Here is a 13,021-nt window from a genome sequence, read left to right on the forward strand (position 1 = left end):
GTGTTTGGCTATTAAATCATCTTGTGTTGCCGACCGTCATTCGCAGCCCACATTACATTGGAAGCTCCGTCAGGACAGGGAGATATTGTCTCCTGCATTTTATCGTGTGCCCGAAGCGCCCGATACAGTTTTTGCCCCCAGAAGACTCTCAAGCAGGGTTGCCTAGTGGATAGAGCACAGGCCTGGGAGCCTGAGGACCTGGGTTCTAATTCCAGCTCCACCACCTGCCTGCTGTGTGATGTTGGGCAAGTCACTTCCCTTGGAGAAGCAGCATGGTGCAGTGGGTAGAGCACGGGCCTGGGAGTCAGAAGGACATGGGTTCTAATCACGCTCCGCCACTTGTCTGCTCTGTGGCCTTGGGCAAGTCACTTCACCTCTCTGGGCCTCAGTTACCTCATCTGTAAAATGGGGATTGAGACTGAGCCCCACATAGGACAGGGACTGTGTCCAACCTGATTTGTTCGTATACCCCCCCCCAGTGCTTAGTACGGTGCCTGGTATATAGTAAGTGCTTAACAAATATCACAATTATCATTAATATTATTATTCTCTGTGCCTCAGTTTCCTCAACTGCACAGCATGGATCCAATACCTGTTCTCCCTCCTACTTAGATTGGGAGTCCCACAGGGGACAGGGACTGTGTCCGACCTGATTAGCTTGAAACTACCCTAGCACTTAGAACAGTGCTCGGCTCATAATAAGCCCTTAACAGATACCATAAAAAAAATGCTGCCTGTGAGATGATAAAGATGACTATTCATAAATATTGCCCTTTGAATGCTGAGTGTAACAAAATAGCGCTATTATAATAGCCAGAGAAGCAGCCCGGCTTAGTGGATAGATCATGGGCCTGGAAGTCCGAAGGACCTGGGTTCTAATCCTAGCTCCGCCACTTATCTGCTGTGTGATCTTGGGCAAGTCACTTCACTTCTCTGTGCCTCAGTTACCTCATCTGTAAAATGGGGATTGACTGACAGACCCTTGCGAGACGGGGACTGTGTCCAACCCAGTTTGCTTGAATTCACCCAGCGCTTAGTAGAGTGCCTGGCACATGGTAAGCGCTTAACAAATACCACAGTTATTATCAGTAGTAGTATTATTCTGAATGGGGGAAGGTTGTGTTTTATTTCCTTTCCTAAAGAGGGAGGTGGGAAAGACCGACATGAAGCGATCGATCAGTCATATATTGAGCACTTGCTGGTTGCAGAGCACTTTACTAAGCGCTTAGGACAGTATGCTATAACAGAGTTGGTAGACACGTTCCCTGCCCACAACAAAGCACTGATCAGGAGGCTTGCAAGAAAACGTAATGGCAAAATCCAAATGCCAGAAGATGTCCGCAATTCCCTATTTCCCAGGAGAAACCTAAGGGTTCCCATCCATCCTGAGCCTGATTTGGAATGATTACAGCCTATGCCATTTCCCTGTTCCTGTTTGGTCTGAACAGTGACCGGGACACATTTGCCTCATTAAGAAACAGCGGGATTTGGGATTCTGGGGGCAGTTGAACCTTGGTGTGGTGCAGTCTAGAGGACCGAGATGTCAGATTTTTCAGGGCTTCTTATCAGGGCTATGCCAGGAAACCAGAGACCCTTGCTTTCCGCCTAGTAAGACCGAATCTTTTGTTGATGGAAGGGCTGGGTGCTGGGGTGGGGCCTGCAATCAATTAATCAATCAGTCGTATGTATTGAAAATTTACTGTGTGCAGAGCACTGGGTTAAACACTTGGGAAAGGACAATAGAACAGACATGATAGACATGTTCCCTGCCCGCAAAGAGCTCAGTCTAGAGGGGGAGAAAAAGTCTGCTAATAATGAGAATAAGAGTGATGATTGTAGTGTTTGTTAAACGCTTACTGAGTACCAAGTGCCTGGACAGACCAGTCAGTCAGTCAGTTGTATTTATTGAGCACTTACTGTGTGCAGAGCACTGTACTGAGCGCTTGGGAGTGGACAGTGTAACAATATAACTGACGCAGGAGCTCACCATCTAGAGAGGGAGAATAGTGTGCTAATAGTGAGAATAAGAATGAGGGTTTTAATCCCGACTCCGCCACTTGTCAGCTCTGTGACTTTGGGCAAGTCACTCAACTTCTCTGTGCCTCAGTTACCTCCTCTGGAAAATGGGGATTAAAACCTTGAGCCCACGAGGGACAACCCGATAACCTCGTATCTATCTCAGAGCTTAGAACGGTGCTTGACCTATAGTAAGCGCTTAACAGATACCGTGGTTATTATTAAGGATAATAATTGAGGTGCTTGTTCAGTGCTTACTGTCTACCAAACGCCTGGACAAACAAGTCAGTCGTATTTATGGAGTGCTCAACTTGTCCTGTGGCGGACAATATAACAACGTAAGAGACACATTCACTGCCCACAGTGAGCTTACTGTTTAGACGGGGGTTTCCACATCATCTCTTGACTTAGACTTTCCTTTCCTCTTCAGGTTTCTGAAGTCGGGACCGCAGCCAGGAAGGACCAGCTAAAACCGGTGTGGGAAATCCAGCCGCTGACCCCGGCCGCTTCTCCTCCCGAGGCTTCCCGCCCGGCCGAGTCCGTCTGGCCGTCCGAGGGGCGATGCCGCCGGCCAACAGACCGGCCTCCGGGCCCCTGGGAGGGCTCCTCAGCCAGGTGGAGCTCTGCCTGGTCTGCTCCCGCTGCAGCGAGCGGGTGAACGAGAGCACGTACACCCTGCGGGAGGTGGAGCACGCCTGCCCGCGGGAGATCCTGCTGGCCCGGGCCAGGAAAGCCAAGAAGCAGGAGGAGTGGCGGAAGGTGGGCCGGAGGCCGGACTTCCCCCGGCCGGCCCGTTACGAGGTCTGCCGGTACTACAGCCCCCGGGAAGGATGCCGGAAGCATCGCAATCAGTGCACCTTTGCCCGCAGCCCCGAGGAGGCTCTGGTCTGGACCTTCGAGAGGGAGCACAACGTCAAGAGGCTGTGGCTCAAGGCCGAGGTGCAGGGAGCCCAAAGCCAGGCCGCCTGCGCCCCTACTAGGGCCTCCGGCACGGGGGAGGAGATCCGGACTGAGTTCGGGGGACACTTCCGGGAGGTCTGCAAGCCCTGCTTCCACCAGCGCCCGGCCAGAATCTTGGCCGTGGGCCCCGGGGAGCAGTGCCCCGAGCACAAGACTCGACAGCCCGTCCTGGTGCACGTGACGGGCGAGAGCAGGAGGAAGAGGCAGTACACGGAGATCAGGCCCCTGCCCAAGGCCGGGCAGCAGCTGGACTTCTGCATGTACGTCTCGCGGGGACAGCAGTGCCGTCACGGCGCCTCCCGCTGCCACTACGCCCACAGCGACGTGGAGATGGCGGTGTGGGAGGCCGAGCGAGCCGGGAGGCTCACGCGCTCGGCTCTGCTCCCGGCCGAGGGGACGGCGGGTCCAGAGGCGGCGGCCGAGGCGGCGGGGGACGGGGAGGCGGCCCACGGGGCCAGCAGAGGCCCGGTCACCTGCCCCAAGGTGCAGCTCTATTGCCCTGCTTGCCTGGTGACCTGCAGCTCCCAGGAGAACTTTGAGAACCACTGTGCCACCCTGGAGCACACGCAGATGGTCTCCTACGACCAGGTCCCCCAATGGCAGCACCGGGCACCGCCCTTCGGGCTGACCAAGTTCAAGCTCTGCAGCAGGTGAGGGGCTTCGGCTCGCAGCGGCCCCCACGGGGTGGGGAGGGGGGCAGGAGGGGGTGGGACGTTGGTTTCCTTCCCGTGGTGCCCCCGCCCCAGTTCCCTCAGTGTTCGTTCTGCTCTCCCCCGCCGACCCCTTCTTGACCTTTTTCATTTGAATTTATTCGTAATGTATCTGTTAAGCGCTTACTGTGTGCCAGGCACTGTAGTAAGCGCTGGGGTGGATCCAAGAGAATCAGGTTGGACACAGTCCCTGTCCCACGTGGGCCTCCCAGTCTTAATCCCCATTTAACGGATGAGGGAACTGAGGCCCAGAGGAGCGAAGTGAGGTCACACAACGGACGAGTGGCGGAGCCGGGATTAGAACCCACGTCCTTCCGATTCCCGGGCCCGTGCTCTATCCGCTAAGCCGCGCCGCTTCTCGGCCCCTCTAAGACTGATGCGGCTGCTTCGCTAGGCGTCCCTACAGGAGGAAGTGCCGGCCCCTGGAAGGAGGGTTAATGGGGAATAGCATTCACTTCCCCTCTAGTCTCCTGGAGCTTACAGGGTCCCTCCTCCACTCCCATCTCCCACACCGGACCCCAGATGATGATGATGGCATTTGTTAAGCGCTTACTATGTGCCAGCTCCGTCCCCACCCCGGCCCCTCAGCCTGAGGCCAGAGCTAGGCTCCTCGAGTCCACTGGGTCAGGCCCGGGGGCTCCTCTGACATCCTCGACCGCGCAGGCCGGACATCTGCGTCTACGGAATGGGCTGTACGCAGGCCCACTCCCTGGAGGAGCTGCAGGAGTGGATCCAGCGGGCCCAGGCCACCAGGACCAAGACCGACTCGGCCCGGCAGGACGGGCTGCTCTCCTACCCGGACCGGCTCATCTTCGACTACCAGCGCTGCAGCAACGAAGTCCTCGTTGTGAGTGGCTGCGGGCGGGGTGCGGGCGGGGCGCCCAGGTGTGCCCAACTGGAGGTGATTCCCCAAAGTCTCGGGGGCGGGGAGGCGGGGGAAAGGTGATTCGACGAGCTGCCGGTTGACCGGTTGACCGTCTCCCCCAGATATCCGAGGAGGTGGAGAACGTGGTGGTGCTCTGCAAGCAGCCCCTCAGTGTCCATTCGGAAGACAGGAGGCTGCAGTACAAATGGACTTTTGTCCTCAGCTCCAAGGTGAGTTGGAGGGGCCGGGTCTTAGCCCCGGGGCCGGGCTGGAGGAAAGAGCAGCATGGTGGATGTCAGGGCCCTGCCCTCAGCTTGGACGCTGGTGGATTCCTGTATGTTTGTAAATAATAATAATAATAATAATAATAATAATAATGGTATTTGCTCAGCGCTTACTATGTGCCAAGCATTGTCCTAAGCTCTGGGGTAGATACAAGTAAATCAGGTCGGACTCCGTCCCTGTCCCACATGGGGCTCTTGCTCTTAATCCCCTTATTACAGATGAGGTAACTGATTCCCAGAGAAGTGAAGCGACTTTCCCAAGGCCACACAGCAGACATGTGGCGGAGTCGGGTTTAGAGCCCAGACCCTTCTGACTCCCAGGCCCACGCTCTATCCACTAAGCCACGCTGCTTCTCAGACATTCGTGTTGTTCGCGTACGTTGGTGTGATGTAAGCTCTGGCCTCCTTGATGGCCTCTGAGTTGGGCGGGCTGCCTCATTGCAGTCGTAGCTTGAGATTCAAATCCGGGAGGACCCCGTGTTGCTGGGAACCTTCCCGGGGCTATAGAATGGGTACTTAAGAGGTTGGGGGCACGGGCAGGACACCAAGATTTGGAAGGGGGTTCCCCAGTTCACGGGGAACGGGGCAGGAAAGGGATATTCATTTCATTCGGTTGTATTTATTGAACGTTCACTGTATGCGGAGCACTGTACTAAGTGCTTGGAAAGTAAAATACAGCAATGAAGACAGACAAGCCCTGCCCACAACGGGCTTACAGTGTAGAGGGAGGGAGACAGACATCAAAACAAGTATAAAATATAGATATTTAAATATATATATTTAAAATATATATAAATAAAAAGAATCAGAGATATATGTACATCTACTTAAGTGCCGTGGGGTGGGGAGGGAAGGGAAAGACAGAGGGAGCCAGTCGAGGCGACGCGGAAGGGAGGGGGAGCTGGGGAAAAGGGATCTTAGTCCGGGAAGGCCTCTTGGAGGAGGTGTGCCTTCAGTAGGGCTTTGAAGCGGGGAGAGTGTTTGGTGGATCTGAGGAGGGAGGGCAATAGTAATAATAATAATTACTATTATTATTATGGTATTTGTTAAGTGCTTACTAATGTTCCAGGCCCTTTACAAAGCATTGGGGTGGATACAAGCAAATAGGGTTGGCCACCGTCCCTGTCCCACACAGGGCTCACAGTCTTCGTTCCCGGTTTACAGATGAAGTAACTGAGGCACCGGGAAGTGAAGTGGCTGGCCCAAGGCCACACAGCAGAGAAGCAGCAGAGCCGGCATTAGAACCCACGACCTTTTGACTCCCAGGCCAGTGCTCTATCCACTACACCGTGCTGCTTCCCGACACCTAAGCACTTGTCCCAAATCTGCTGTGGGCCCCAGCTGATTCCTGGAACACAGGACCGCCCCCCGCCGCCCCGCCCCGTTTATATAAATAAATGTATTTATTTGTATTAGTGTCTGTCTCCCCCTCTAGACTGCAAACACGTTGTAGGCAGGGAATGTGTCTATTTATTGTTATATTGTACTCTCCCAAGTGCCTAATACAGTGCTCTGCACACAGTAAGCACTCGATAAATATGACAGATGGGCAGCTCTGCATCACCCTGAGTTTTCTGTTGTCTGACAGGTAATTCTAGAACCATCCCCTTTGCAAGGGTGGGCCTCAGAGGATCAGTTGGGTTCAGGGTGGACCCTGAAGGGGAGCCCTAAATTTGAGCTGTGGTTCAGGGGCGCCCAGGAATTTAAATGTGACTGCTGATAACCCAGGGAGGCCTGGGCCTCCCCAAAATGGGTCTCACAGACCGGATCCTGTCAGCTTCGGGCGGCTCTCGGGAGGTCACGTAGGTCTCTAGACCGTAAGCTCGTCGTGGGCCGGGATCATGTCTCCCAACTCGATTTTATTGTACCCTTCCCAGTGCTTAGTACAGTCCTGTCCACACATTGATGGATGACTGGCTCCCGCCCGTGCCTGCAGCTGACCCCTGAGGCCTCCCTTCTCTCCGCAGGACCCGCTGTTGCACGTGGCTCTTCTGAAGAGGTTGACCGGGGCCACCTTCTCCCTTGTGGCCAACGGGCTTCAGCGGGGAGTGCGCTATGCTCAGGGGGAGCGGTTCCACGTGCCAGGCACCGCGCTGACCTTCCAGGTAGAGGTTCGGATGGACTGCATGGCCTTCGGCGCCTATGAACAGTGGGTGGTCTTTGACTTTGGCCACCGCCCCGTCCTGCTGCAGAAGTTACAGGTGACGGTGGGCCGGCGGGACGGCCCCTCGTCCAGGGCCGCCCAGCGGGATGAGGGCCGCTTCGTGGACTTGACCCGCTGGCACGGGGGAAACCGACACATCATTCCCAGCTTGGAGAGGACCAGCGACGAGATGCAGCTGCTGGCCAAGTACAAGGTGCCCGCGCTTGCCCTGGAGTTTCGGCCGGGCAGCCTGGCCCAGGGCCCAGCCACCCGCTTCAACTATCGCGAGAAGATGCACCACTTCCTGTACCTGGAGGAGGAGACCCAGCAGCAGCTTGTGGCCAAGTGAGCCCGGCGAGACCGGGGATTGTGGATGGGCAGTGGGGTGCTTGCTCTTCGGTGGGAAGGTTTAGAGCGGGATGCCGGAAGACCCAGGGACTCCGGCTCTTTGGGAGCTGGCTTTTATTAAGTGGAAAGGTAGGCAGCTCTGCGTTCTTCATCCAGAATTAGGCACTTGGTGTGGGTAGAGCACCAAATACTGGTTGGGCGAGTCCAAGAAAATCTATGAATTTCTGGTCGCCGACCCGCGAGGGGCTCACGGTCTAAATGAGACCCTTAGACAAGGCTGTCTGCAGGCAGGGAAAGTGGGAGGGGGACAAGCAGCGGCCTGTAATAATAATAATAGCAGTAATAATAATAATCGTATTTATTAAGCACTTACCCTGTGCCGAGGATTATGCTAAGCACTGGGGTAGGTGAAGTGCAAGCGGATCAGACCCAATCCATGTCCTACTTGGGGCTCACCGTTCTAACGGGGAGGGAAAACTGGAATTGAATCCCTCTTTTCCAGATGGGGAAACTGAGACCCTTGGCAGTTGAGGGGCTTACCCGGGGTCACACCGCAGGCAAGTTGGGGAGCTGGGATTAGAACCCGGGCTCCTGACTCCCAGTCCTAGGCCCTTCCCATTAGGCTGTCCTAGAGAGTGCTGCTTCTCCCCCTTAGGAATTGAGCTGGCAAGGGGAGTGGGGAGGAGAGATTCCCAGGAGCAGGCACCATCCCCTGGGAGATCCAGTTGGGGAGTGCAGGCTCGCCAGGCTGCTTGGGCAAGGGGGAAATGTCCCAGGCCAGTTGGTTGGCTGCTTGCTGGCATTTGTTAAGCGCTTACTCTGTGCCAGGCACCGTACTAAGCGAGGGGGTAGATATAAGGTAATCAGGTCGGACCCAATCCGTGCCCGACACGGGGCTCCGGGTCTTAATTTTCCAGGTGAGGTCACTGAGGCCGAGAGAAGTGATGTGACTTGTCCAAGGTCACACAGCAGACACGTGGCGGAGCTGAGACTAGAATTCATTCGGTGGTATTTATTGAGCGCTCACTGGGTGCCAAGCAATGTACTAAGCACCTGGGAGAGTACAGTATAATAATAAACAGACACATTCCCTACCCACAACGGGCTCACAGTCTAGAGGACCCAGGTCTGACTCCCAGGCCCGTGCGCGGTCCGCTAGGCCAGGCCGCTTCTCCAGCTCGTCCACGGCCCGCTAACCCTATCGTCTCCTTGCCCCAGGCTCAACCTCCAGGTCACGGTCTCGCTCACGTCGATGCTGCAGACGCTTGCCGTGGGCATGAAGTTTGCGCCCCCTGGGGAGCTGTATGCCGAGGTGCCCATCCCCTGCGCCCTGACGCCGGACACCGATCAGGGCTACCTGTTGAGCCGGGCGGTCAACACGGCCTACTTGGCACCCGTCCCTGCGCCAGACAACCTGGTGTATGAGGTTTGCTTGGAGGGCAAAGCCACGACCGAACGCAGCGTGTGGCTACAGCTGCCCGCCCGTTGCTGCACTAAAATGGACCTGCGGGCAGGGACCACCTGCCACGTGGAGGTCCAGTTCCAGATTGACCGGCTCCTGTTCCGACAGTGGCACCAGGCCGTGGACACCCTCATGGACGAGAAGCTGGTGGTGCCCGACGTGCCCGCCTGCTCCCTGCCCCGACTGAAGCCGCCCCCGGCGAACCTCAACGGCAACCGGAAACAGAAGCTGGCCATCTCGTTCATCACGGGGGAGGCCGCTGGCATCCGCCAGGTGCCCCCTCTTCTCATCTACGGTCCTTTCGGGACGGGCAAGACCTACACCCTGGCCATGGCCACTCTGGAGATCATTAAACAGCCCCAAACCAGGGTGCTGATCTGCACCCACACCAACAGGTGAGGATTTCCCCTAGGGCGAGGCTGGTAGGGAGGGCGGGGACCTGGCCGATGCCACCGCTGACTTTGAAAGTCCCGGTCCGGTGTTGTCCTGATATCCTGGTAAGCTTCCCCTCTGACTGCCGAGCTCATAACACCCGTCGCCTCTGAACTCTTAGTAATAAGAAGAATTGTGGTATTTGTTAAGCACTCGCTGTGTGCCGGGCACTGCCCTAAGCGCTGGGGTGGATGCGAACTAATCAGATTGGACCCAGTCCCTGTCCCACAAGGGGCTCACGGACTCTGTCCCCATTTTGCAGGTGAGGTAACCGAGGCACAGAGAAGTGAAGGGACTTGCCCCAAGGACACACAGCAGACAAGTGTCGGAGCCGGGATTAGGACCCATGACCTTCTGACTCCCAGGCCCGTGCTCTAGCCACCACGCCATGCTGTTTCCTTGGCCTGTTACTCTTCGGAGCGGGGCGTCTCACTTTGGCTTCTGGTTTCGGCAGTTGCCTAATACTTCCCCTTTCCTCTTGTTGGCCATCGGGACCGCTCTGTCCTCACAGTGTCATCTCCTGTAGTCACCAGAGTTGCCCAATCTTATGTCCTTGGAATATTACCTGACATGCCAGCACATGCCTTTTAGGGAATGTCCCTCCCCAAAGCCAAATCTCTCCAATCACACTCAGGTGGGTTGCCTTCCAGTGCCTTTGATTTCCAGTTAACCTAGCCCAAAGCACCCAGTTATCTTATCAGCAAAGCCACCTTCAGGCTTGTGTTTACCTTGGAGCACACCACATCCAGAGCACCAGACTGAGGTTTTTCTTTGACAAGGGGTGGGGAGGGGGGCAGTGGGAGAGCCCCCTTTCACCCCTCCCCTCGCTTCCACTCTCCCCGCAGCCCTTCCCCCACCTCACCCTTCTTCATTTCTCCCCCGGGCCTCCAGCGCGGCCGACATCTACATCCGGGAGTACTTCCACGCTTACGTCACGGACGGGCACCCCGAGGCCGTCCCGCTGAGGGTCAAACCCAGCGACCGCTCCATCAGCCAGACCGACCCGACCACCCTGCAGTACTGCTGCCTCGCCGAGAACCCACGCTCTTTCCGCCGGCCCACCCTGGCCGAGATCGACCAGCACCGCATCATCATCACCACCACGACCTACTCTCGGGACCTCCGCGTGCCCACCGGCTACTTCTCTCACATCCTCATCGACGAGGCGGCGCAGATGCTGGAGTGTGAGGCGCTGATCCCCCTGGCCTACGCCACCCTGGACACCCGCATCGTGTTGGCCGGAGACCACATGCAGGTGACCCCCAAACTCTTCTCCGTGGGAAACGGGCAGTCGGCGGATCACACCCTGCTGAACCGACTCTTCCAGTACTACCAGCGAGAGAAGCACGAGGTGGCGATCCAGAGCCGGGTCATCTTCCACGAGAACTACCGCTCCACCGAGGGCATCATCTCCTTCGTCTCCCGGCACTTCTACGTGGCGAAGGGCAACGCCATCCAGGCCAGCGGCCGCATCCCTCCCCACCCCGAGAAGTACCCGCTCATGTTCTGCCACGTGGCCGGCACGCCGGAGCGGGACATGTCCATGACCTCGTGGTTCAATGCCGCCGAGATCCTGCAGGTCATCGAGAAGGTGCAGGACGTGTACAAGACCTGGCCCTGCGAGTGGGGGACCCCGGAGTTCAAGCGGATCTGCGTGGTGTCCCACGGGATGCAGGTAACCCTTCTCACTCCCGGGCGGCAGCGTGGCCTGGGAGGAGCGGTCGTCTCCCCTCGGCTGGACGGGGCCCGGGCCGGCTCAGAGGTCCGTCACGGGTGACTTCCCGGAGGACTGGCTGCGTGCCGACCTCGGGGCTTGTGTGTTCCGAAGGGTGGGGAAGATCTCTGGCCAGAACCTTCCCTCTCTTCCGCCTGCTACGCTGACACCCCTTGCTCTTAATCCAGGTGAATGCGATACGGCAGGAGCTGAGGAAGAAGCACTTGGGAGAAGTGGCGGTGGAGAACTTCGAGAACCTGCCAGGTGGGTCTCTCTTTGGACGGTGGGCGAAGCCTTCCGCTCTCTGCTCTTTACGGTCCCCTCGGCTGTAAGCTCCTGGCCGGCGGGTAGCCTGTCTTCCAGCTCTATTGTACCGTATTGCTTAGCGCGGTGCTCGGCCCACAGTAAGTGCTCGATTTGCCGACCCTGACCTCTGAGTGAGGCTCATACAATAAGAATAATTATTATGGTGATGATTATGTACTTATTAAGTGCTTACTATGTGCCAAGCACTGTTTAGATACAAGGTGATCAGGCGAGTCCCATGTGGGACTCAAAGTCTTAATCCCCATTTTGCAGACGAGGGAACCGAGGCCCAGAGAAGTGAAGTGACTTAATAATAATAATAATGTTGGTATTTGTTAAGCGCTTACTATGTGCCGAGCACTGTTCTAAGCGCTGGGGTAGACATAGGGGAATCAGGTTGTCCCACGTGGGGCTCACAGTCTTAATCCCCATTTCACTGCCCAAGGTCGCACGGGAGACAAGTGGCGGAGCCGGGATTAGAACCTACGACCTCTGACTCCGAAGCCCGTGCTCTTTCCCCTAAGCCACGCTTCTTCTCTATGTGCCAGGCACAGTTCTAAGCGCCGGGGTAGATACAAGATCATCAGTTGGATACAGTCCCCGTCCCACCTAGGGCTCACAGTTTTAATCCCCATTTTACAGAGGAGGGAACTGACCAAGAGAAGTGAAGTGACTTCCCCAGGTTACACAGCAGTCAAGTGGCAGAGCCTGGATTAGAACCCAGGTCCTCTGGCTCCCAGGCCCGTGCTCTATCCACTAGGCCATGCAGCCTTGGGGTGTGTCCAACACTCCCTCCTGGCTGCAGTTCATTGCTGCTCTAGGCATAACGTGAGCTCCGGGGAAAGTAAGGAGGGCAGAGCTGACGGGGCCCCGGGATGACGATAGAACCGGGGGGACAGTGGAAGTCTGTTAGGAGCTTCCCATGATGACCAGGGTGCAGAGCAATTATAAGGGTTGTCCTGGCCAGTGATTTCCTCCTCTAGCCTCTAAGCTCCTCACGGGCAGGGAACTGACTACGCACTCTGTTGTACCCTCCCAAGAGCTCAGTACAGTTCTCAGCGCACAGTAAGCGCTCAATAAAGAAGCGATGTAGCCTAGTGGTTAGAGCACGGGCCTGGGAGTCGGAAGGATCTGGGTTGTAATGCCGGCTCCACCGTGTGTCTGCTGTGAGACCTCGGGCGAGTCACTTCTCCGGCCCTGTTTCCTCATCTGTACAGTGGGGATTAAGACTGTGGAGCCCCACGTGGGACAGGGACTGTGTCCAACCCAGTTTCCTTGTATCCACCCCGGTGCTTAGTACAGTCCCTGGCACACAGTCAGTGCTTAGCAAATACCACAATTGTTATGATTATTAGTGGTACGATTAATGAAAATCACTGATTGATCGATTTTAACCGGCCGGACCTTGGGCCGGGCTGGGACCACGGGCTGGATGTCGGTCTTTTTGGCCAGTATCCTATCAGTACTTTCTGGGTCAGTCGGGAGGTGTTTCAGAGGAGGAGCCTGGCAACTCGGACTCCATTTGCAATTTACCTCAGGGATTGCTCGGGGATAGGACCGGAGGGTGGGAGCGGGGGCGGGCCGGGGAGAGGCCAGTGGCTTCCTGGCCAGAGAGCGGCCACCTGTGGTCGACTGTGATTGCGTCGGGTCAGCACTGTGCGCCGCAGAGGGCCAAGAGGCCCCATTAGCCGTCCAAGCCTCAGATCTCTTATTCCGCCTGGCCGGGGGCTTGAACTGAGGGAGGCGGCTAGCTCCAGCTCCGTTCCGCTTGCGGGGGTGGC

At 56.7% G+C, this 13,021-nt stretch overlaps 1 protein-coding gene across 2 annotated transcripts in view; it reads left to right on the forward strand.

The window, feature by feature from the left end:
- Positions 1 to 13,021, forward strand: part of HELZ2 (helicase with zinc finger 2) — a 42,126-nt gene that overhangs the window by 11,078 nt on the left and 18,027 nt on the right. For both annotated transcript variants that reach the window (XM_029070147.2, XM_029070145.2), the window contains exons 2-8: positions 2,447 to 3,626; positions 4,350 to 4,533; positions 4,674 to 4,781; positions 6,803 to 7,323; positions 8,545 to 9,183; positions 10,112 to 10,895; positions 11,123 to 11,198. In XM_029070147.2, coding sequence (XP_028925980.1) covers positions 2,578 to 3,626; positions 4,350 to 4,533; positions 4,674 to 4,781; positions 6,803 to 7,323; positions 8,545 to 9,183; positions 10,112 to 10,895; positions 11,123 to 11,198 — 3,361 coding nt within the window. In that variant the 5' untranslated portion in view covers positions 2,447 to 2,577. The remainder of the gene's footprint in view (positions 1 to 2,446; positions 3,627 to 4,349; positions 4,534 to 4,673; positions 4,782 to 6,802; positions 7,324 to 8,544; positions 9,184 to 10,111; positions 10,896 to 11,122; positions 11,199 to 13,021) is intronic.

Source organism: Ornithorhynchus anatinus, chromosome 8 (assembly GCF_004115215.2).
Source record: "Ornithorhynchus anatinus isolate Pmale09 chromosome 8, mOrnAna1.pri.v4, whole genome shotgun sequence".
In the NCBI taxonomy this organism is placed as follows: Eukaryota; Metazoa; Chordata; class Mammalia; order Monotremata; family Ornithorhynchidae; genus Ornithorhynchus; species Ornithorhynchus anatinus.